Raw genomic sequence first — 26,927 nt, forward strand, 5'->3', positions numbered from 1 at the left:
CAACAACTGCCCCACCTTCAACGACTGCCCCACCTTCAACGACTGCCCCACCTTCAACGACTGCCCCACCTTCAACGACTGCCCCACCTTCAACGACTGCCCCACCTTCAACGACTGTCCCACCTTCAACGACTGTCCCACCTTCAACGACTGCCCCACCTTCAACGACTGTCCCACCTTCAACAACTGCCCCACCCTCAACAACTGCCCCACCTTCAACAACTGCCCCACCCTCAACAACTGCCCCACCTTCAACAACTGCCCCACCTTCAACAACTGCCCCACCTTCAACAACTGCCCCACCTTCAACGACTGCCCCACCCTCAACAACTGCCCCACCTTCAACGACTGTCCCACCTTCAACAACTGCCCCACCTTCAACGACTGCTGCACCTTCAACGACTGCCTCACCTTTAACAACTGCCCCACCTTCAACGACTGTCCCACCTTCAACGACTGCCCCACCTTCAACAACTGCCCAACCTTCAACAACTGCCCCACCTTCAACAACTGCCTCACCTTCAACAACTGCCCCACCTTCAACGACTGCTGCACCTTCAACGACTGCCGCACCTTTAACAACTGCCCCCCCTTCAACGACTGCCCCACCTTCAACGACTGCCCCACCTTCAACAACTGCCCCACCTTCAACAACTGCTCCACCTTCAACGACTGCTCCACCTTCAACGACTGCTCCACCTTCAACGACTGCCCCACCTTCAACAACTGCTCCACCTTCAACGACTGCTCCACCTTCAACAACTGCACCACCTTCAACAACTGCCCCACCTTCAACGACTGCTCCACCTTCAACGACTGCCCCACCTTCAACAACTGCCCCACCACTTCATTGACACTTACATACACTGTATTAACACAAAGTACACATTGTCATTACAGTAAGCAGTGTAACCCTGTGAGACATGTAGACAAATAGACTAATTAGAATTTGTATACCCAGTTAGTAGTTTGGCCATATATTATTGTTTAAATAATGTAAGATTCCATATATTTTGTATAGAAACATCTAAGGATTGTATTTTGGCGAGAGTCATACGAGCAAAGGATTGATGAAATTTGTTCACTGTCTGGTGAAATGTTGGTGCAAACATACAGTGGATGGATTTTGGTAATTTGTTGTGATTTGGTTGGTGCATGAATGTCCCAAACTGGAAAGAATAAATATCTTTTTCTTTCAGTGTTTTATAAATATGAAAAGGCTCCGAGGTCATCAACCAAGGAAAACACCATTGGTTAAACCATTGCTTAAACAATGGCACATCACTGCCAGACTGAAGTTTGCTAGGGACCATTCGGAAAAACGTCGTTGAGTTTAGGAAATCCATTGTTTGGTCGGATGAGACAAATTTGGAGCTCTTCGGGCACATGAATGGATGTTGTATACAAACACTTCTCAAGCAAACAAAAATCGGGATGAACAAATTGTGGATGTGCTTCGAGAGCAAAAGGTCTGGTGAAAGAGTACAAAGGCTTGTGTAAATGAACAGAGCTTGACCACTGGTGATGTTGCAGTAGGCAGTGAAACAACTGACCGTGGATGGATGTGGCAGGCACACTTACGCAGCACATACCGGTACACCCAGCCTCTCACTCTAATGCATGTGTTTATTAAAGTCTACTTTTAGGCCTGGACAATGGAATAGAATAGAAAATAAGTTACTCATTGAAATAAAGATCAGTAAACAGCAAAAAGAGCAAAAGATTATTTTGTTTTCACCCAACTCCAATTGAAACTTTGTGGACTGTATCTTATAGGTCCTCCAAGTACAACGGAGAAGTCAACTACTCGCGTGACAACTACTGAGGCTCCCTCAACAACTGCCCCACCTTCAACAACTGCCCCACCTTCAACAACCAAGGAGGTAACAACAGTTGTGACCACTACCCCTGAATCTACCACAAAGGAAGTCACTACAGTGGAGTCGACCACAGGTTAGAGGTTTTGGGATAGACTGACTTTTGATTCTGATAAACTTATAGTTAAATTGAATGTTTGAGTTACTTTCAAATGTTTTACAAAGTTCTGTATTAAATCATTATAAAATCACACACACAAAACAATAAAAGGACCAGTAGTGTAACAAATGAGGACTCCCAGTTACACCACTAAAAGGGGCCGGCCACATGTACACACAAGGGGGGGGGTCAAAGTCAATGCGTATGTATGGTAGTGATAATTTGCTTTAAATAAATTGTCATAAAATAAATGTACTTTCTAATCATTAATACCTACTAGAACCAGCATTTATGCATCAAAACACTTTACCCCTCACCCTTTCCATTTAGATTTATCTTCCCATGCCAGTGCCACCGTCAGCTAATGCCTTGAGAGGCCATTAGACTTTAGAAAATGTGACATTATCAGAAGGCAAAAGGGATACGGGCCCCTATCAATTTGGTCATGTAGTTAGAGTCAAGAGAGTTTTTTTATCATTAAAAACAACTTCTTACCTAAAACTTACTTCTCTCAAATCTAACGACAATATTTTTGAAATTTGTCCATAGAAAATATGATTATCGTATGCATTTTACACTTCGGGCAATGTTATTCAACACAGCATTTATGGTGCATCGTGACTACACCGGAATGCGTATGTGTACAGGCAGGGGGAGGGTGTTTGGAACCAATGCGTATGTCATGCGTACGGAGGGTCTAACAAGTCGGCTTTATGGACAGTCCCACATGTGCAAGAAAGAGGCAGAAATAATAACTAAAAATAACTATGAAATAAAAACCTTTCATTCATTATCTTTTCACCATTTTCAATTGTATGCCTCTTTCTGTTTTGTATTTCCTTCATTTTTATTTTGAATCACATCAGTGTCAACTACTTCACCACCATCAACTACTCCAGAGGTATGTGCGGATGATCTTGACAAATTGCCAAATGTGACGATAATACGCGAAGACCCAGAATCAGGCAATGAATTACAACCGACTGACTGGTGGCGCCCTAGCAACCCACCCAACGATGTTACATCACCACACAATGGATCATGTTTGGGGGCTACCTTCAGCCCACGGGTTGAAATCACGTCGGTCATCATAAAGACAGAACAAGGCCCACCGGGAGACATAACTGTTTCCTTCAAATTTCAACCAGGTGACAGGCAACCATACCTGCCTCTAGTAGATGAAGCTGGCTCTCCTATCTTTATTGGCAAAACAGATCAAAAGATCTATCTACCATCCAGTATGGCGTTGGTGACAGGACTCAAAGTTTGCATCATCACCTCAAACCCAGATGGTTACAAAGTGATATTCAACGGTTGTGAACACGGAGGTATTTTTATAGTCACTTATTTTCTCTTTACTTCTTAAGCATAATGATGGAATGGCTGTAGAATTGAATGAATCAAGGAAACAATGAAAAGGATGATGAAAAAAATGGAGCTTAATCTACAGTATTGGAAAATAAATGCAATGTGAATGAAGAGTGAAGAGAAATTTCTGCTGCTTTAATATTTGTTGACAAAAAATGAATCAAACTGCTGCAAACTACTTATTTGACTGGATTTACCTGAAACGTACAAATCAAAAAAAGGTGAACGGCCTAACCATTTCAATCCCAGCAGGACCTTTGTTAGTGGTCAATCGTTGGAGGAACTTTGTCAAACTTTCCACTAGGATCGAAACATAAGGCCATGAAATGTTGTTGATTTTTGTAGTAGTTGTTCAGTTCTCTTAAAAAAAAAAAGTAGGATCAAAAATATACTGATAGTTGATTTTGCTTTCTTAAACAACACAGTGACTACAACCAGTGCACCCTCAACAACAGAGGCACCCTCAACAACAGGTGAGCTAACGGTTTTGTTGCTAATCCTCAAAAATGCAAAAACTGTCTACAAGTGTTCCAGCAGGACTTGCTAAACAATATTTGATGCATGGGAAAATGTTGATAATCAAACAGTTATAATTCATGACTGTACAAGGGACTTGATAATACTGTAGCGCGACAGACCGCTGCCACCATTTAGCGAAATAACCCGAGTCCGTTTGGCCGAAATATACCGCCGACTTCCAATGTAGTAGCTCACAAATCAGATGGGGGGAGGGGATAATTAAATAATAGACAAGGACAAAGGAATTATATTGGACACTGACAACTGGGTTTCATGTGCCGTAATAAAAGATATATGATTTATTCAATACTCAGTGGGCCTGTAATTAAGGGGTGTGCATATGTGAATTAATGTGCCTCTTATTTGCTATGTGGGAGCCTCCTGTGGGGGGCTTATTGCGCACCGCGCCTCCTATAACAAAGGGGTTGCAGCCGCTTGTAACGAGCGCCTCTAATGCACCCGGCTCTCCTCTGTGCTCTGGCCACGACTGCTCATGCAGCCTCCAGTGAATCCTAGTTAGATCCAGTCAGCCTCCAGTAGCTCGCTGTGATCCCGATCCCAGTGAGGGACCAGCGGTACCCAGATAGTGAGTCAGCCTCCCGATCCTGTCCCGATGGGCTTGTGTAGCCCAGATCCTGAGTAAGCCTCCTGTAGCTCCTGTGAATCCCGGTTAGATCCAGTCAGCCTCCAGTAGCTCGCTGTGATCCCGATCCCAGTGAGGGACCAGCGGTACCCAGATCGTGAGTCAGCCTCCCGATCCTGTCCCGATGGACATGCGTAGCCCAGATCCTGAGTAAGCCTCCTGTAGCTCCTCCTCGCGCCGTGCACGACTGGAGTCCCGCTTCCGCAGTTCAGCTAACCAGCTATACTCACCAAGTCAAGTTGCTCGGCGAGTCCCACCAGAGAGAGAGAGAGAGCGCGCGCGATACGCTCGGCTTTTATAGCCGCGCCGCGGACGTAGCAGAGAGTCCTACATTGCGGACGTGGAAGAACCACGACTGTGCTGCGCGCCTAGCGCGCGGCGATAGCGCCCTCTTTTGACGCCCCTATACAGCGCAGAGCTGATTTTGCTACAATACTTTATGACTGTTAGATAGAAAGAATTTATCAGAAGGGGGACAACAAAGCGTGAAATTTAGGCCATCAGCTTGGGGGTTTGGTTGGTATCAAATCAGGGCATAAATGATTATAATGAGCATGCACAAGGTATACCGCCCCTAGAGTGGTAACAAGCATTTTGATGGACATTTTGAAAAAAGGGGTGAGAACACCCAAAAAGCTGCCACTGTTGCAATGCTATCACATATTTTCCATCTCCGAAGGTGTATACCATGCCAAAAATCGCTATGATGATTATTCCCCTCATTTGATACCGATGGCCAAAATTTTGGATCGAGGCTGATGGCCTAATTGGGCCAATACCTGTGGCAACTTGTATCAAACTATTGAGGAGAAAGTTAATCATTTTTTTTAGCAGCAGTAGCGGTAGGCCACCAGATTATATTCAAGGTGAACTAGATTGTTCACACTTGAATTTTCTGCATTGAAAATAAAACCAACATGTAACATTATTATGACTTAATTACTATAAACAGAAGCCTCAACAACCAAGGCTAGAACTACTGTTGTCAGTACTACCGTTACTTCTACTGTACCATCAACTACTGAGGCACCATCGACTACTGAGGAGGTGACAACCACTGTTGTGTACACAACTACTCCAGAGTCAACTACTGTTGAAGAGACAACTACAGTACAGAGCACCACTGAAGAAAGTACAACAGGTACAACTACACTTATGTTTGTGGACAAACACAGGGCTGTTTCGGCAACTTTTTTGTGATATGTGACATGTACACTTTTAAGTATGATTCCATCCAGGAAAGATGTGTAGTTCCGGTTATAATAAATGGTGGCATAGGTATGATTAAATTCTCATAGGGTTTTGAATTCTGATGTCCCATCACGTGATGACGTCATAATGACGTCACAGTAATTTTCATCTATAACTTTAAATTGTTTTTGTAAAGAACAACTTAACCAGAGCAAACATCGTTGAAAATAAGTTCACATCTTTCACCAATTTTAAAATACAAGGCACTTCCGGTTTCAACCGGACGGAAGGGTCACGTGATTTTGCATGTAATATCAAAAATGAAGACCCTGGATTAATAATAATAATAGTGGCAGTTTATAATGCGCCGGTATCCGGCATAAATGACACTCATGGCGCAATACAAAATTAGATCAAATCAGCAATAACAAAACAATTAAATTTATTTAGACAAGAGTATTGTGAGTGATCTGGAACAAATTGGTCTTCAGGGCCACTTTAAATTCAGAAACCAATGAGATATTGCGAATGGCAAGGGGTAATTTGTTCCAAAGATGAGGATTATTCTATCAATTTCCGCAAAAGTCAGTTGAGGTCTCTCATATTTGATTTTATATTGATTTTCAAAGATTAAATCTATTAATCTTTAACGTGACGTCACGTAACCTATAAAATCATCATGACGTCACTTCAATTTTCATCTATAACACATCCCAGTCCAGGTACATACCAACTTTGAACTTTAAAATATACACCTTTTAACATGATCCACATCACATGTCCCGCGATAACGTCATGGTAACAACACTTGTCAGTGCACATGCTTTCATTGTGATCTTAATGTGCACCAAGTTTGATGTCAATCCCATGAAAGAAAGTGTAAAAAATTTGTAAGCGGAATAAAATCTTAAATGTTAAGAAAATCATCAAGTATCAACTGATCACGTCAGGGTGACATCATTTCAAATTTTGCATACATTATCTACCTATCCACAAAGTTTCATGACGAAGGGAACTTCTGTTATATGCATTTGGGAAAATGTGACCCATATGCCTACTGATTGGTCAAGCTCGAGTATGGGCCCGCTTAATATTCATAAGTCATTCATTGCGCATTCGCACGTGCTATTCACAATGTTTTCAGGCCAACGTACATTTTGTACGTTGGTGTACTTACATTCGTTTACATGCGTACATGTGATTGCAAATCATGAAATCTCGCAAAAGTCTTCTTTTTTTTCAGCCTGCGATTAGGACCAAACATTAGAAGTCTCCTGCACGTGTTTCACATGAAAATGAAGCGTATATACTTTCCTTTATCTATCAAGCCTTGCCATTTGGTTCGGCCTTTCTTTAGAATCGAATGTACACCTAAAAACTATCGGCCCTCGATTGTTGATAAACAATATGATTTTGTTTGACAGGCCATAACAGCATTACACGATTCCAACTTTTCTCTTTTTTTGCCATCTTGGCCAAACAGTGCATGTATAGAGGCACTTTTTGTGTTTTTCTGTAGTCTCGAATAAATCTCGTAAAATCTTGTGTACGCTTTTGGGCCAAACGTACTTGACCTCGGGATGAGAAACTGAGGTCAAACAGGGCTGTGTGCGTGACACGGCTACTGACTGAATTCACATATTTTTATTGTGGTCTTGATGTGCACCAAGTTTTACGTCAATCCCAAGAAAGAAAGTGTAAAATGTTCTAAGTGTAATAAAATGTTAATATTCAAAAATCATAAAAAATCAACCAATGACGTCATGGTGACGTCATTTCAGGTTTTGCATACTTATGACACCATCTACCTATCCACCAAGTTTCTTGACGATTGGGCCTTTCCTTATATGTATTTTTAAAAAATGGCATTTTTGATGACGTCATCGTGACGTCACACATTTTTTCTAAATGTTGGCCAAACACATGTTACCTAACAATCATAATACAAAAAGAATTTTCAATTTTGCATATTGGGTTCGTGAGATATGGCTTGAGGCTCCAAAAATTCCCCCCAAAAATATAATAAATCGCACGATGACATCATCGTGACGTCACCTCAATTTTTACCTGATAACACAACCCGGTCTACCATCATACCAAATATCAACCCATTCGGACGTACAGTTCTGTAGATATAGAACTTCAAAATATGCACATTTGTGATGACGTCAGGTGACCCATGATGACGTAATCATGACGTCACTCTTCGAGACACAACTTCACTATAGGGTCTTTACCTGAGATAAGTTTCATTGGAATAGGACTTTGTTTTAGGTCAAATGTGGGTCACACCAATAACGTGTACAAAGTCAATGCGATTTGGGGTGGACCCAAAAAGATAAAAAAGAAGACAAAAAAATATCAGAACAAAAACAAAGGCTTTTCTGCCGTTCATCAGAAAAGCCAACTACAGATTTGCGTTTGTTGTTACAATCGCAGAGTGGTTGGGTAGAAAACTATTTTATGAAACACTGTCCAGTTAAGTCAAGAATATTTTTGTGTAAGAGCAAAGGATCACAAAATTAAATCCTTTCCAAGACAAACAATTATTGTGATTAAAAAAATGCATTTTTAGTGGTGTGATAAATTTTCAGTAAACATTCTTTGTACACATACAAGTTATTTCTGGCTTGATAACGTCATTTGTCAAAAATGGGAAGTGAATCCTGATTTAGTTCGGAGTAGATGTTCATTGTAAAGTTAAATAACGTATGAAAATTTGGACAAACTTGATGATAAATTCATAACACCGAACTTCCGGTTTGATGACGTCACAGTGTTTGGAAGCAAAAGGTGAACTTTGTAATGGTAACATTAATTGGGCTAAGATATACGACATGGATCAAATGATAGAATTAAATTTAAAATATACAATTTGATCGTTAGCATATTCTCATAGAAGTAACTTCCTGTCTGATAATGTTATGAATTTGAAACCTTGCCAAGTTAACTGTGGTTAATCAAAGAATACCAAGGAGCAACTTGGTAAAATTTGAACCTATGGTTTTAAAATTAACGAAAGCAAACTCTATTTTATGTGCCGCTAGGGGGCGCCCTTCCATGTGATGACATCATCACGCTGATTTTTTTGTGTCTGGGGTTTCTCACAAAAAACATTCACAATTTGTATGTGTGTAGTAAAATGCTTCCGCTTTTGATATATATTTGATTTTTATTGCACTTCCGGTAACACCGGAAGTGAAGGTCAAGCAGTTTTGTGTCCGGGACAAGAAATGTTTCTCACAGCATAGTCTACAACCTCACACACAAAAAAAACGAACACGATTCTCTATTTAGTTCAAAAGATATAGCACAAACTATTTGGTCAAAATTTGCCCTTTGATTGCTTGTAATTTGATACCTGATAACGTCATGTAACAAAATTTATAACATCTTCGTTTCATGGTACAAGTTCACACTGGGTTTTATGATCACACCGTGAACCATTTTAAAGAATTGTTGCTTTGTTTTGGTTTCAGGCCAAAGTCTTCATTTTGAATTGACACAACTTTGACCTTCCAGTAGACCCGGAAGTAAAGGTCAAATGAGTTAACGCACCGACAAAAAATGTTAATCAATTCATGGTCTATCTGATTACAAGGTTGGAAAATAATTGATCATTTTGTTCATTAGTTATAGGTGGAAGAATATCGTCATTGTTTTAACGAAAATTGCTTGTAATTTGACACCTGATGACACTATCATGACGTCAGAGTAATATGCACCACTAAGGATGAGGGCTGATATATGTTGAAAGTTACAAGTTTATACCATATACTGTTTAGGAGAAAACCTGCGGAGAAGTATTGTCCAGAAAAAAAATTAAAATCCATCAGAACAATAACAGAGAGTGGTCGGGTTGTGCCTGACCACTCAAAAATCTTAACGGGAAAAAAGGCTGATTCGGCAAATAAGCGATATGAATTGAATAGCCATCAAATGATTTTAAACAACTACTGAGTTCAAAGGAAATTCTAAATTTTTAAATTAACAGACTTTTGTGACATTACACTCCTAATATTGAATTTACATCACCCGGACACAGATTCCATTTTATGAATGTTTCATTGCGGTACCCGCTGCTACTTTCTATTGGGTGAAGTGCAGGCAGCACTTCCCAGAAGGTCCTTGAGTGGCAAGAGAGGCACCTGTTGGAATGGAAGTGTCCCATCCCAGTTGCAAAAGCTAAATGAGCTGGGACAACCTAACCTCATTGGTTCATGTGTGGTTGATCTATTAGAGCAATGAGAATGAAGAGGTCGTGACGACCTCGCAAGCTACGACATGCTTAACAAAACAAACTCTGAAAGGTAACTATTATTTTTATGTCAATGTGACAGAGTCCAATATCAGTCTCCATGATGATAGAGCAATGAGGTATATTTTAATCGAACAACCATAGGACCCCAAATTAAACAAGCTTAGTAGGAACATATTTAACTATCTATTAGAGTCTCCTTAATCCCCTATTTTAAATGCACCTGAATGCTTCTCAAATTCTTCTAGTTCCTATACAGCAGACTTACAGGAGGGTTATACTATGTGCAGGAGTAACAACATACTCGAAATAATTACGTACCAGAGAAAATTATATACCAGGAATACACACATGCACACGTCCTTACGCAAGTCTGCAGCAAGTTATCTTAACTCGCATGCCCCTTCAAATGAAATTGTTACACTGCACAACCAGTACCAGCCCTTTAACCAACATTTATCCTGCGAATACAATCCTGCAAAATGTACATCAATGGAAATCAACTTCATGAGAGACCCCCCAGCCCCACCAGTTTTCAACATAGATGGTCAACAGCTCCTGCAGTCAGAAACAGTGAAACTTCTGGGCATACACATACAGAAGGACCTTAAGTGGGATACAAATATCGCCGAACTCAATATTACAACGAGCAAAATAATTTTGTTTTAATTGCCTGTGTTGTAGTTCATCAATTTTTAGACCTTGCCATAATTATTAGGGAAATCCTGGGCTTACCCCAACCTCAAAACATTCTTCTTTTCTTTTGGGTTAATGATGTTGGTGTTTTAATCAATAAAGCCTATCTTTTAACAATACTGTCATATTGCCGATTTCACCATACATTGTGTTGTTTATACAGTTGTCTCTTGTTAATCCTGTTGTTGTCCTTGTTATTGTACTTTTGTCATTGTCTTCATTGTTGTCCTTGCTATCGTCGTGGTGGTGGTCGTGGCCATTGTTGCCATTATTGTTGTTATTGTCCAGAGTAATATTTCTTAATGTAATGCCAATGTATTTTTTTTATCCTAGCTGATACTAATTGACAGTTGTTTCTAACTTTTTAATGCAAAACATATTTTAATGAAGTTTGGGATTTGTAAGTTACTGATAGTTCTGGGGCTGGGTCAGTGTTGGGCCTGAAGCTGGGACAAACAACTATTTTAGGGGCTTACATTTGGGTAATTGTTATTTAGTGTACTTGTTAACCTCTTTTTTAATTGGATGTATTTTTAAGTACTGTGCACAAGATTGTATTATTTGTCTCGACTTATTACAATTCAATCTCTGATTGCCACATTTTGTCGTCAGAAAGAAATAAATCATTAATAATAATGTTCCTCACTGCCCACAATAGGATATTGCAGGGTCACAGACCCTAGCTCTTAAACTGAGATTGATTACTGCAACACATAGCCAGCCTTAGGAGTCTGATCGATAGCATACATCAGCCTAACAACCAAGAAGCACCAGCCTCACTAGGAAAAGACAACCAGGCCCTTAATATCAGGGTGTATGAACTGGGTTCATGTGCTCCTTTGATAACCTCACAGTGTTCATCGCTGGTCCAGCACGCTTGCGCTCCATGAGCTGAATGCATTCAAACAGTGGTCCATATACTGTCCAATTGCATGCATGCTGGGTGGAGCACAAATGTTGCTACACATGTGCCGTGCGCACAACCAGACTACTAGATATGCATAAAAAGTGCAAGCTGCCTCGTACTGTGTTAAAGCACCTTTTGTTGCATCACACTATAATTGATAATAGTAAATACTATTTCAACATTTACTTTTGGGCTTTCTAGCTCCTCCAAGTACTACAGAGAGGTCAACTACCCGTGTGACAACTACAGAGACCCCCTCAACAACTGCCCCACCTTCAACAACTGCCCCACCTTCAACAACCAAGGAGGTAACAACAGTTGTGACCACTACCCCTGAATCTACCACAAAGGAAGTCACCACAGTGGAATCAACAACAGGTAAGAAGTTTTGGAGAGATTGATATTTTTGTGTTATTAAGTTAAAACAGCTGCCTAACAACTTTATAATTGGACATTGTATGATTTTACCACAAACAGAAGCCTCCACGACAGAAGCTAGAACCACTGTTGTGAGTACTACTGTCACTTCTACTGTACCATCAACTACTGAGGCACCATCGACTACTGAGGAGGTGACAACCACTGTTGTGTACACAACTACTCCAGAGTCAACTACTGTTGAAGAGACGACTACAGTACAGAGCACCACTGAAGAAAGTACAACAGGTACAGACAGACTGTAGAGTTTAAAATAGCCCTCAAATGGTCTCACATAACTAGGGAATAATTGTAATTGGGTCATTCCATGTCAGACCAACACACTTTTTACATCATGTCTTCTGATTTTGAGAAAAATTGCTGTGCTTGTAGGTCCTGATGAGCAATGAATGCACACCAATTTTTAGCCCGAACCAACCTACCATGTGGTCAGGGCAGAAACCACAAGAAATTGACATTTTTAAAGTAAAATACAACCCTTTTGGTAGAAATATGTCAAAACCATGTCAATTTTCATGGAATATATGCGAATGTGGTATTAAAATAGTACAAATTGCATACTCAAATCAACTCTTTTGTCAAAGTTAAATTTTGTGAAAAGTGTGCAAAGTACACCTAAATTAAACCAACCAAAACAACGCTAATCAGCCATATGAGACACACCTGGACTAGCTAAAGTCAAAATGATGTCTCACACAACCAACCAGTGCCGCTCCGACCAATTCACTTCAAGTGTGTGAGCATTATGTGGATGAGTCATCAGCATTAGTAGCACAAAGTTATGGACTGTATTACATGGCAAGGCTGATGAATACAGTTACAGGGGTGGGTGAAGATGAAGAATGGTCAGAGTTTGGCGATGTCCGATGAACAGCAGATGGCAATTTTCTTACCATTGTGAAGAAGGCAAGAAAGTCATCCGTCAAGGGTCCAAGCGTTCTTTATCTTGGGCTGATTTAGGGGAAGACATGGTGCCAGCAGTAATAAGAACACTAAGTACTCAGTACGCAAGTGCAAGCTGCCTCGCCCTGTGTTAAAGCACCTTTTGTTTCATCACACTATATTTGATAATAGTAAATACTATTTCAACATTTACTTTTGTGCTTTCTAGCTCCTCCAAGTACTACAGAGAGGTCAACTACCCGTGTGACAACTACAGAGACCCCCTCAACAACTGCCCCACCTTCAACAACTGCCCCACCTTCAACAACCGCCCCACCTTCAACAACTGCCCCACCTTCAACAACTGCCCCACCTTCAACAACTGCCCCACCTTCAACAACCAAGGAGGTAACAACAGTTGTGACTACTACCCCTGAATCTACAACAAAGGAAGTCACCACAGTGCAGTCGACAACAGGTAAGAATTTTTGGAGAGTTTGATATTTTAGTGTCATTAATATAAGTTGAAACAGCTGCTTTATAACTTTATAATTGGACATTGTATAATTTTACCACAAACAGAAGCCTCAACGACAGAGGCTAGAACCACTGTTGTGAGTACTACTGTTACTTCAACTGTACCATCAACTACTGAGGCACCATCAACTACTGAGGAGGTGACAACCACTGTTGTTTACACAACTACTCCAGAGTCAACTACTGTTGAAGAGACAACTACAGTACAGAGCACCACTGAAGAAAGCACAACAGGTAACTGCAACTGCAGACAGTAGTTTTTAAAATGGTTATAAAACATAACTAGTCTAAGAATCAAATTGAATTACAATTCTGACAAGAACAGACTTTCTTAATGTGCTTGATGGCTATTTACATGTAATACGAGTGTAAGCTACTGCTAGCTCTGTACAATCAGGAAAAAATTGTTCACAAATGTTGAAATTTTGGGGAAGTCAAAAGAAAACATAGTATCTTTCACTCATAAAATTGAAATATTCATGACTGTCCCCTAGCTCCTCCAAGTACAACTGAGAAGTCAACTACTCGCGTGACAACTACAGAGTCTCCTTCAACAACTGCCCCACTTTCAACCACTCCCCCACCTTCAACGACCAAGGAGGTAACAACAGTTTCGACTACTACACCTGAATCAACGACACGGGAGGTCACCACTGTGCAGATCACAACAGGTTTGACTATTGAGAATTGTTTGATGGTTGTGTCCTAGTATCCAGTGGTTTCAGTGGATTGTTTCTGATACTTTCAGCATTGTTGTTGACCATTTGGATTTAATCCAAGCACAGGTCAGGGTGTTTAACATTCCTGTATTTGAAAAGCAGGAACCTATTTGAGTTCTCTCCAATTTTTTTTTTTTTTTGATGTGTTCCTATTGGATTATAACATTCAATACTTTGTGCTTAAGGCCATTAACATAGCTGCCAACTGTTACGAAATTTTCGTAATTATTACGAATTGTTTGTTAAATTACGAAAATACGATTTGCCACTAAAACATTACGAATTTCCCATTTTCTACCTAACTAAAAAAAAATACTTGTAAAGAATCGTTTTTGACAGAAAACTTCTGGCGAAATGTCGCGGTAATGGATGGACTGGTGACAAGTCTAATAAGAATGCAGTCAAGCACCTGATAGACATCAATGCAGTGTGCGCAGTGGAGTATTTGAGGTCCAGACTAAAACTATTTTTCAATGGTGTGTCATTTGTGTGCATCTCGTGGATGTGTGGTTGTGTGTACTGTATGTGAGTACTTTTCAGTGACGATCGTGAGCACATTTGGTCGCTTATTGCCGGGATGAGACCCATCAGTGCGAGATTTTAATCATGGAATTTAATAAAAGTATGGTTGGAATAATTGGTAATAGAGTTTGAGTTTGTCACAACATCCAGAAAAGATAAATCAGCATGCGTTTGCAAGGTATGTTGGCGGGATATTTCTATTGCATACGGTGGCCCTAAATCATTGTGTGTAAAAACATTGATACGAACTTGAAACTCCACATCGATATCATGCATCTCAAAAAAATATATGCGCACATGTTATTATTGTTATTATTTATTTGACTTCAACAAACAAATACAGACATTAAAACAAAATTAATACTAAAAAAAAAAATATTAATTTTTTTAATTTTTTTTAAATTTTTTTTTAATTATCTTTTGGCCTACAGTACATTATTATTCACAACAAGAAGGGTATGCACATGTATGTGTACATGTAAACCATGTACCTGTACTCGATGTTGGTAATGCTTTTGATAAAACGAGCAGTTTAAAATGACCACGTGGGTTGATTACTAATTGGGATTTTGAAAAGTTGGCAGCTATGCATTAATGAGACAAAGCATTTGCATGTCCTATATGGAAACCAGCGCACGCCCCCCTAAATGTCTACCTTGCAGCAAAGATTTAATTTGTGGGGGCCCCCCCCATGGGCGTCGCCAGGATTTTTTATAGAGGGGGGCAAAACAAAATGTTGCCAAAAAATGCCTGTATTTTTCAACACATTCTCGATTTATCAGTTTTAGAGGGGGGCAGGGACATTTTGCCCCCCCCCCCCCCACCCACCCATTAAATTTTCACCACTATGTCTTCGCGCCTCTTTTTCTTTTCTTTTTTCTCTTTTCTTTTTTTTCCTTTTTTTTTTTTTTGTTTTGTTTTTTGTTTTTTGCTTTTCCCCCTTTCCCCCTTGCCCCCCCCTCGCGACGCCCATGGCCCCCTCCCACAGGCCCCACCCACCCAAAACAAAACCCTGGCTACGCCGCTGCTGGAAACCCCATTCTTGAGTGTGCCAGTGAACAATTGAAGCTGATACTATACCCATTTATCAGAAGATCTAAAGGAAAATTAGTAAGGCAGGAGAGAGGCACAAATATGTGGAAAACGAAAGTGATAATTGATCAAACTTTTGCACTGGTAGAGTAGTTAGTAAAAGTAAATGCTAGGCCAAGAATTTAGGTACCATATGAATGGGGAATTAGATTTGAATTTGTTCAACTTACTATAGCCCATGGGCCAGGACCCCAAAATTCACCAATTTGTTCCACCTGAGGTGGCAAAATCTGGTTGCTATTTTTGGATTGCTGTACATCTCTAGTTTCAATGTGGTAGCTTATTATTGGTTATCACCGCTTGAATGTCCAGACCCCTAATAACGTTATAATCCTATGGGTATCATGGGGCGGGTATTGACCCCTGGTAAAAGTTTGGAGAGATCACTGAATTTTAGGGGGTTGTGGCCTGCCCTCTGATACCCATAGGGTTTACATTAAAAGGAGCAACTTCATCAAACATACAGTATGCCATTCATTATGAAAGGCTATCATATTTTTTTCACTTTATAGTGATAAAACAAAGAAATTAACACCATTTAAGTTTTGCTACCTCAAGTGGTAGCTGTAGAGATATGGAGATAGAATAAGGATAATCGATGGCACAAATATAGAGTCCTCCGTGTGTTGGTGAGCATTTTTAATCAGCCATGGTCAAGAGACTACTGCATGCATGCATTAAGTAGTATCACAACAGTAGCAACAACTGGTCTGGCCCATGGACTATTAAAGCTTAAACAAACTTATCGTGTGACATTACTTCAAACGGAAGCCTCAACTCTATGTTGTACATATTTCTAAAGATATTGCATGATTTAGTATTCAATATTTCTGAAATATAGGTTTTCCCGCCCAATTTCGTAAACTTAGCATCTGAATTAACCATAGGTTCATTCAATTTAGGACGAAATTGATTGACGAACTAGATCACCATTCAAAGAGCAAAAATGATCATTAAAATTAACTTCATGAGCACACGATTGCACACATTTGTAAAACATAATTGAAGAGTCAGCATTCAATTTGAAAAAAACATGCAAATAGCATTCAAATTCACGCGGACTCTCCGCGTAAGCATTTTGGGCATTCAATTTTGTGAATAGGCAAGCATTTGTGACATTTGTGCAATGTTTTTCATTTAATGTTAATTTTCTGATATGTAATTTGTTTCGTTTTAAATAATTATAAAAAGAACAAACAACACCTACATGCATATTATAAGTAAAATGAAATAAAACACCCGAAAGTATATATTTATAACAGAAAGGATTAATAAATGAAAAAGGAGGGGGCATGCAAAAAGGAGAAACAAAAGATAAATGAAAAATGGAGAGACAAAGAAGTACTTGCAAATTGTGATAAATAAAGAAATTAGGCCATTGCGAACAAATTCCGAATAATTTTAATTGGCACAACACATAAATAATGCACATGTGAGCATGTAAATACCGGCACTAAGGACAACAGGGTTAGGGCACAAATAAAGGGTCCATGATTGACCGATAGTCAACGATTTAAATTTGTGTACAAAACCAATGAGAGTTGTTGCTAAAAAGTTAGGGTACAAATAAAGAAAGGGGAAGAGGAACAAAAGAAAATCCTCGATTTACACTTTAAACAAACGTGTGTTTGTTTATGGTGTATTAATCGAGGACACACACATACAACATCATCAATGAATGGAGGACAGGAACCAAATTAGAAAAACATGTCCGAAACCAATGAGAGCTGTGGCAAAGAAGTTAGAGTATAAACAAATGAAAAGGGAGAGGAACAATAGAAAATCCTCGATTTACATCATAAACAAACGTGGGTGTGTGTTGTTGAGTTTGTTTCTGCATTCAATAGGGGACATTGAACAACAGAGGACAATAGGGTCCCCAATTCCCGAAGGTCTCCAATTTGGCGATGTGTACAAAACATGTGGGAGGTATTCCTAAAAAGTTAATGTACAAACAAAAGAGGGACAATAGGAGTCCCCGATTGCAGGCAAATACACACTTGCGTGGGTTGGTTATCCATTCAGACTGAGGAATTGGGACAGTGGGTGTGTGCAATTTTAATGGGCCCGAGGACCTGGGCCCAGGTCCTCGGGAGAATTCGTGTACAAACCTTATGGGAGCAGTCAAGAAAAAAAGTTGAAGTACAAACAAAAGGATCAGGTCCTCATGAGTATAACTATGAGATGGGTGCGTGTGTGTGTGTGGGTGGGTATTTGTTTTATGTAAAATAACAAATTATTCAGTAAACTCCATTTAGTGAATATAAGCATCATCTATTTCAGTTGTCCTCATAAATACTGTACTTTCCTTCTCCAATTTGAAGGCTCGAAGTGCGAAAATGATTGCCCATAGTCGAAAACGAAAGTACAATTCAGGAGGGAATTCTCCTTCTAGTCGCCTAGCGCGAAATTGAATGACGGGTATGCATCATCTAATTGAATGAAGCTAGTTCTAAATTGAATGCCTGAAAGTACACAATTCAAAGTCTGCAAACAAAATTGAAGACTCAAAGTGTGAAAATGAATCATGAGAACAACCAGCTGAGAAAAATCGCTCGGAAACGAATGCACGTTAATAAATTTGACTGCTGTTTTCCCGAATTCGGCCGGGAAAACCTTTAATAAGGCAAAATGTCTTAATATTTCAATAAAGTAACAATTATCAGTTTTGTTAGTTACGCATGCCGCTGTCTCGTTACATGAGTAGCAACTTGTCAAGAAATAAAACAAAAAGGACCAGAAAAGTTCAAAGTCATCACATGGCAAGGTACACACTGAGGACTAACCATTGTGGTTGGGTAAATACATAAATCTCATTGGGGATGCATCTGGATTTGGAAACATTTGAAATATATGTAATGTGTAATAAGATGAAAACTGGTTATTTATGATACACATGCATTATTGGATGCATAAGCTTATTTTGTTAAATATAGTTCTACTTGGTCAAAATGAGAAACAAAGTTAACCATTGTATAACTTGACCACAAACAGAAGCCTCAACAACAGAAGCTAGAACCACTGTTGTGAGTACTACCGTTACTTCAACTGTACCGTCAACTACTGAGGCACCATCGACTACTGAGGAGGTGACAACCACTGTTGTGTACACAACTACTCCAGAGTCAACTACTGTTGAAGAGACGACTACAGTACAGAGCACCACTGAAGAAAGTACAACAGGTAATGATATCGTGTATAACATTAACTGCAATCAAACCGTTCCACGAAAGAATTTGTGATAGGAATAGACCATATTTGATAATCATTAATCAAATCTAAAAATAGGCTGTTGTGATTTCCAGCTCCTCCAAGTACAACAAAAAGGTCAACCACTCATGTGACAACTACAAGGGCTCCCTCAACAACTGCCCCACCTTCAACAACTGCCCCACCTTCAACAACTGCCCCACCTTCAACAACTGCTCCACCTTCAACGACTGCCCCACCTTCAACGACTGCCCCACCTTCAACGACTGCCCCACCTTCAACAACTGCCCCACCTTCAACGACTGCCCCAACTTCAACGACTGCTCCACCTTCAACAACTGCCCCACCTTCAACAACTGCCCCACCTTCAACTACTGCCCCACCTTCAACGACCAAGGAGGTAACAACAGTTGTGACTACTACCCCTGAATCTACCACAAAGGAAGTCACCACAGTTGAGTCTACAACAGGTTAGAGTTTTTATACTTTTGAATTGGCAGCCTAAGGGTCAACTGGTTACAGAGACTGTTTCAGATTCTCTCTGTGTCATTGTTATAATGTGAATCCGGCACCCCATGCTTCCCATTCGTTCTTTTGCAAGCAACTACAAAACAGGATTTTTGGTTTGTATGCTGGCAACCTGGCAATGCAGAGTGCCACCAAGAGTTTGCCACAGAGAGTTCATTTTTTCCCAGTGCATTTTGGGAGATGGTCAACAAATTCACAGCACGGGACATTTGAACAAAAAAAATTCCGGTCAGTAGTTTCAAGTGCATGATTCGAGTATTTGTTTGCCCTTTTCATTTCTTTTTATCAATATCGTGGTTTTTTTTGTAAGGCGGCAGAATGTTATGCCCCAAGCTATTACAAATTAGCTCAAGCTCTCTACTGACACTCATTCACATAGGCCGTGTTTTGTGAACCCTAAATGTGAAAATGGACTCTCCGTGGCAAACTCTTGGTGGCGCACGGCATTGTGAATCACCTGAATTGAAAAAAAAAAACTCATAAATTCACACCTTTATGTATGAATAGGGAATATGAGGGGTTATGTATCCAGTCAGGGATTCAATACTTGTATACAAATGATATCAAACTGCCAAACTGGTATGTATCTGTTATAAAAATCAAACCAACTATAAAAGTGAGCAAAGGCAAACAAAATTCATATGTCACATTAAATAATTAGCCTCAAACTTTCTGAGTATACCCAGCATGATATGAGACTAAGGGTACTCCCCATTTCCTTATACCCTATGCAAACCCTAGACTATTGTTCCCTTACACATCCCCTTAGATATCTGAAATGAATTGCTGAGTTTCTGTAACACAATGACCAACACAAAGGGGGGAGGTCCCTCTGTCCCATATCGTGCTACATATGTTTCTGAGAGTGGATTTATCTGTTTATTAACCACAAGTAGGGATGAAAGTCCTCCAGCAATTGCCAGAAGTCTATTTGTTTTCTACAAATGACTGATTACATTTAAGTTTTATTCATGTTCAATCTACAAATGCTTAAAGATATAGTCCATCATTTGTAATTTGTGCATTTTGTTCGTTTGAAGCAACAAATGTGTTCAAAATCTAATGAAGGATACTGAACAACTAACCTGATGAAGTTTCAGCTAAGCTTCAGCTGTATATTCCTAGAAAAAACAGCATTCTAGGATCTCAATTTCAAATCAAAAGTTACTGAATCATGTGTTGAATTGTTTTGAATTGCAGCTATAAGCGAAGTCGGGCACTGATCCGAAGAATTATAGCAACCGTGCGCGTGTGCATCGCCGAATAACAAAACGCACTACTAATTTAGATTTTCCTACGGTGCATCTTAAGACGCACTGTTGGAAAGGCCTTTTTTCGTTAATCACTTCAAAATGACAGCTTGCCAGAAAGAATGATTTCACAGGGAGTTTAGTTCCCTACTATCTTTCAACAAAGTTTGTTTTTCAAAAGTAATTACGCCAGTTACTTTTCGGATGGATGCAAATGATGGACTATAGCTTTAAATATGTGGACATATACATATACATGCATGTACAGAGTTCATGTATATATAGTATATCCCTGCATGAGGTAGGTCTACAGTTCACATGCAAGGTGAAATGGTTAATTGTTCTCAATTTGATACAACCTATTCTAAATGAATCAGCATTAAAATAGTATAACTTTACAACAAACAGAAGTTTCAACAACTGAGGCTAGGACAACCGTTTTGAGTACTACCGTTACTTCAACTGTACCATCAACTACTGAGGCACCATCAACTACTGAGGAGGTGACAACCACTGTTGTGTACACAACTTCTCCAGAGTCAACTACTGTTGAAGAGACGACTACAGTACTGAGCACCACTGAAGAAAGTACAACAGGTACAGACAGACTGTAGAATTTATGTGGCTATCAAATGGCTGAAGGAATTGCTAACCATAAATGAAATTGTGATCTTTAAAAGAAACAGACCATACTTGATATACTTAATACAATTTAAACATCAAGTGTTGCTTTTCTAGTCCCTCCAAGTACCACAGAGAGGACAACTACTCATGTAACAACTACAGAGGCCCCCTCAACAACTGCCCCACCTTCAACAACTGCCCCACCTTCAACAACTGCCCCACCTTCAACAACTGCCCCACCTTCAACAACTGCCCAACCTTCAACAACTGCTCCACCTTCAACAACTGCCCCACCTTCAACAACCAAGGAGGTAACAACAGTTGTGACCACTACCCCTGAATCTACCACAAAGGAAGTCACCACAGTGCAGTCTACAACAGGTTAGATATAACATCATGCGACATTTGGGTCTAATGTTTGAATGGTTAGACAGACTGTTTTTGTTCCTTCTATGTTAGTGTCTGGTTTGTGAGTTTGAATTTTGCTTGAGTCTTGGAGCCTGACATGCCTTCTTTGGTAAGCAGCTGACAATCTTGGTTCCTCCACCCAGTGAGCATGTCAACACATAGCTATTTGGCTGTGAGCATTTTCCTAACGAGAAGGGAATTTAACCCAATAGCACTTGTATAAAAATTATGCTACATTGTAAAACTATAGAGTGCTAGGGCTCTTTGGGGACGTTTGACTTGACATTTCTTGGCACTTTGAGCGCTAAGTGGTTGAATACACTGTCCCGACTGTGAATATATTTAATATTACGGCACATTTATATACAATGCTGAAATTATATTAATCCATTTTCAGACCAAAAAATTGCAATAAGGAAATGGAAATGCCTAAAATATTCTCGGAACTCTCTGGAATGATCTGTACCACAATTTTCTAAAAAAAAAAGAGAACCAAAAAAAGAAATTGTTAATATGAATAGTTGTAATATTTCAGGTTACTACACTTTTGACGATTACAACTGACAAACATTTTATCATTTTCCCAATAACAGAAGCCTCCACGACAGAGGCTAGAACCACTGTTGTTAGTACTACCGTTACTTCTACTGTACCATCAACTACTGAGGCACCATCAACTACTGAGGAGGTGACAACCACTGTTGTGTACACAACTACTCCAGAGTCAACTACAGTTGAAGAGACAACTACAGTACTGAGCACCACTGAAGAAAGTACAACAGGTAACTCATGACCAATGACATGGAATTCTCTTTTATTAAGTGCTTCCATGAATTTGAAGGTTCAAGGTCTACTTCGCTCAACTTACCTGTAAAGCAATCTACTTATGCATATTCCCTATACCAGCAGGTATTTCCCGCTAAGAGTTTTATACAATGCGCCCTCTGGCGCCCAACCCATAATACCATGTGGCATGCATGCCTTGTGAGCGTCCTCTTTTCTCTTAGCGGCAGGTAGGGTATAATGTGTGTAAAAAAGCTCCTGTTTTCATCGTCATTTTATGCCCTTTTTTTTTTAAGAGAAGTTTTTTTTAGTAAAACAGTTAGTTTGTAGAGTTTCTCATCTTCTTGATATATTTGTTATATTTATTCGATTATTATGAAGCGCTTGGGGAGAATGGATCAGTCAGAAACCGGGGAGAATTACTCATGTACGTGACAGACCAAGTTTTCGGGGGACTCTGCTGTTAGCACCGTGTCATTACCGCGGTAGCAGTCCCTCGTCCAGCACCCTCAGCCTTTGCCGGCTGGGGGCATTGGCAGTTCTGCTGACCAGTTGAAGGGACCTCGGTCTCCTTCTCTGGTCAATTTAAGCGGAACAGCCAGACGAAAGGCACGCTCCGTTAAGGTTCCTCCAAAACATACCCTCCTGTGCTGGAGTGAAGCCTAAAAAGGGCCGACAGGGCAGGCGTGGCTCGGGTACAAGTGCCGCTATACCACCCGACTCTTCCCCGAACACGGGGCAGCCTGAGGGGACCAACCGCCACGCTTCAGTAGGCTCTAGTTACCCATGCCCTCCTGACACAGTGCGGAGTACCACTGGTTGCCGGGCTATTGTACCGGCTTTTGGACCAACCAGCGCTCACTCAGCCCACGGGGCCTGAGGTGCTGTCGGCCGGGTATGCTATGAGCGACGTGAAGCCGGTCGCCCAGGGGTACCCCGGCCTTACGGCCCCCATTGTATCTTGCTCTGAGGGACCATTCTCGTCATTGGATTTTTTTCCATTGTTCGTGGGTCTCGGTTCCCCAGGTGTCTTCCGAATTTTTCTCCACACACCCTGGGGCTGTTCTTCAAAGGAGAAGAACAAAAAGAAAAAGAAGGCTGATCGCAGATCATGCCATTCTTCTTCAGACTCTGACAGCTCCTCTGACCGGTCCCACTGGGGCAAACGCACCCAAGGTGAGGACTCGATCTCGAGGTCTGATTTTCTGCAGGCTAGGCTTTTCATTTGTTTTCAGCTATGCTATCGTCTATGACTGCAGGCCGCCAGACGGGCCCTATTGGTGCCTCCCTGAAGCCCGTGGGTGGCCGTGAACAAAGGGACATATCGCACACAGTTAGCCGTGCTCCGTGAATGCTTAACAGTTGTCAGTATTTGGTCACAGTTACGTGGCCCAAATACAAGGAGATACATGTACATTGTACATTTATAAAAAATGTACATGTACATACATGTATATGTTCATGTATACCACACATGGTGGCATGCACAGGAGGCCCGGTCTACAGCGAACACTTCACATTGGGTTGGGTGGACCAGAGACAAAGGGACCTACCACACACAGTTAGCTGTGTGCCAGAATCCCCGCCTGTGTTCAGTCTTCACCCATCTATGACTTGTATGCCTATAATCTCCGAGGGTGTTGCCCAGCCACCACCGCATGGTTCTGTACATCTAGCCCCTGCAGACGGCTCTCATTTACCAGAGTCAACTCGGCCTTCACAATCGGCTGATTCATCCAATGATGACGAAGAACCAGACCAATTACAACTGCTGTCCATCGCAGAGACGGAACTCCGTTTGCTGCAGAGGGACATTATACGGGTACTTAACTTACCCTCTACCGATGAGCCCCCTCCGCCCAATCATAAATCTGTCAAGCGCAGGACGGGCTCCAGATCTAACGATGACAAAGTGTTCCCCAAACTTCTGTTGGATCAAGTGTGTGTGGAACACATCGACAACATTATGTCATTCTTCTTATTCTTCTAATTCGGGCGAATTATTGCACCAATCCCACCACAGCAAATGCTTCCGGGATGAGGACTCAGTTTTTGGCCCACTCATTGCAAGACTTGCAATTGTTCTTGGCTTCATTGTCGACTTCATTGTCGGTCATATACATTTGTACAAGTATTGCCTGGTGGGCACGTTGATGAAACAGCCCGTTTGAGTTCAGTTGGAAGCTGTGCTCTGTAGCCTCTACATTAGTCATGGTTGGGTCACTGGAGGACAAAGAGACATGCCGCGCAGTGCTTTAGCTGTGCGTCGTTGTTTCTTGCTGCTCTGAAATCGCTACATTTTTCATGCACATGTACATTGTACCGTATACAGTACATGTATGTACATAATTACACTGTCTGTTGTCTCCGAGGGAGTCGTTCAACCACTGACGGTGGCCGTGTGCAACTCCTCCCTCCAGGTGTGCTAGACGGTTGTTGTTTATGGGGTTAATTCGACCCTTGCATTATGATGGTTCATCAGATGGCAGCTGCTCTTCACAATGAACCCCAGCCTGATCATAAATTCAGCGACTGTGTGTTGTGATATTTTCGTAGTTCAGGCAAGTGTGGACCACATTCGCAAGATTGTGCCTGCATCCAAAATGTCTGCTGCTCTTCAAGCAATAATCTGATCATTACCGTTTAGCCTCCCTCTTTATCCGCACGGAGTACATTAGGTTTAATCTTTTAATCTTAACTTAAATCTTAATCTGCACTCAGTAATCTATTAGTTTACATGAGTGCAGACCCTAACGGCCTCGGCCCGCCGGGGTAACTTGCATGATGAACTGTTTCTCCAGTCAAAGGGCGCCCGCCAAAGATTCAAGTCCCACCTTCTATCTTCTGCAACTTCCTATCAGGCAAGAGCACTGAGAATTTTGTGGTTTTCAAACAAAGATTCTCTCTGCAACTTCATGGTGGCCCCATCCAGCCTTTTTCTGCCTCACTCCTGGCCTCTGTTCAGATAGTAAAAAGGCACTTTGGCTGCGCAGAGATTGGTGGCATTCACCTATTTTCCTTGTACCGGCCCAGTCATCAGTGCATGCAGTGCATGCCATGACCTGACTTGTGCAGTGCCTCCAGTGGTGGTTCGACGTTGCCAACCACACAAGGGTGTGCCTCTCACAGATCAAAACTGTCATGGCAGACACGTTACCCTGTCAGTTGACTACCCACCACCCGCATCCAGTGGGGGATTGCTGAGGCCCTGCCGCCCTGTGTGAGCATCATTCAAGTTCCATTAACAGACTTGAGATGCTGGCAGTCATGGATAAACTGCGATATTATTTTCTGTAATCAGTGATGTGCCAGATGATCCTGGTTCAATGTGACTTTGACAAGGTTGTGGCTTACATCGACGAATAGGTGGGCAGGCAGTCTGCTCAACTGTGTACTCTCACTTGAGAAACCCCCCATTGGTGTTTGTGACACAGTTTCTTGCTTTCGAAGGTCCACCTCCCAAGCAAGTACGACGTTGCTTCTAAGGCCCTCCTTAGGGGTGGTGGATCCTCCCGACAGTGGAAGCTGTTGAGCACTAACCACATGTCAATCTGACTTGTTTCACAAATAAGTCACAGATTTCCGGTCTACTGCGAAAGGGTTCCTGAACCCTGTGTGTGGCAGACGAATACACTGATGAAAGAGACGGACAGGCTACTTGTATACACCTTCCCACCGTTCTCTCTTATCCCTCGGGTACTGAATCAACTGGAGCAGAAGGATGACAATTTCCTGCTCTTACCTCCTTGTTGGTCCCATTGATTAGTTTCCCAGGGCTATAACCATTTCCTTGGTTCATCAGTCAGTTGTACAAATGTACTTCTGAGGAGAACAATATTCTGTTCCAGTGCAGCTTGGGTTTCCTTTACCCGGCTCCCCAGGAATTTCTCCTGATGTGCTGGATGCTAGATGCAATCCCTCTACACATCAGTCCTTCCTCAAACAAGCTACGGCTTTTACAGTCTGCATGTCAGGGACATCTAACGCAACAGTAGAGTACTTTATGTTAGACAGTCAAACTTCCATGTCAGCTAATTAAGAGGATGCTCAACACCCCTGAAGTGCGAGATCTCTTCAATACCTTTCTTATCAAAAAATGTTACAGATCTTTGAACCAGTGAACAATTTTACATCTGTTTCAATTGTCCCTAAGATTGCCTTTTTTGTTAGCAGTTGTTACTTCTAGATGCACATGTAGTAAAGAACTGTTATCTGTATAATAGAGACGGCCTACATCTAGTGGGAACCAAGTGTGCCCGTCCGATTCCTACTCAAGGATTTTGAACTAAGACTGTCGGAGTCCTCTTAACCTTCAAACATCTTTGTTCCAGGCATCAAATCATTGTCTGTGCCAGACGGAGAATTTTGGTGCCGA

At 41.1% G+C, this 26,927-nt stretch overlaps 1 protein-coding gene across 1 annotated transcript in view; it reads left to right on the forward strand.

Annotated features, from left to right (window-relative positions):
* Positions 1-24,542, forward strand: part of LOC119719707 (mucin-5AC-like) — a 127,634-nt gene extending 103,092 nt beyond the window's left edge. The window contains exons 31-36 of the mRNA XM_038189204.1: positions 2,844-3,305; positions 3,771-3,818; positions 13,911-14,087; positions 18,744-18,932; positions 23,579-23,728; positions 24,043-24,542. Of these exons, the coding sequence (XP_038045132.1) occupies positions 2,844-3,305; positions 3,771-3,818; positions 13,911-14,087; positions 18,744-18,932; positions 23,579-23,728; positions 24,043-24,542 (1,526 nt within the window). The remainder of the gene's footprint in view (positions 1-2,843; positions 3,306-3,770; positions 3,819-13,910; positions 14,088-18,743; positions 18,933-23,578; positions 23,729-24,042) is intronic.
* Positions 24,543-26,927: the final 2,385 nt, after the last annotated feature.

Source organism: Patiria miniata, unplaced genomic scaffold (assembly GCF_015706575.1).
Source record: "Patiria miniata isolate m_02_andy unplaced genomic scaffold, ASM1570657v1 HiC_scaffold_8, whole genome shotgun sequence".
In the NCBI taxonomy this organism is placed as follows: Eukaryota; Metazoa; Echinodermata; class Asteroidea; order Valvatida; family Asterinidae; genus Patiria; species Patiria miniata.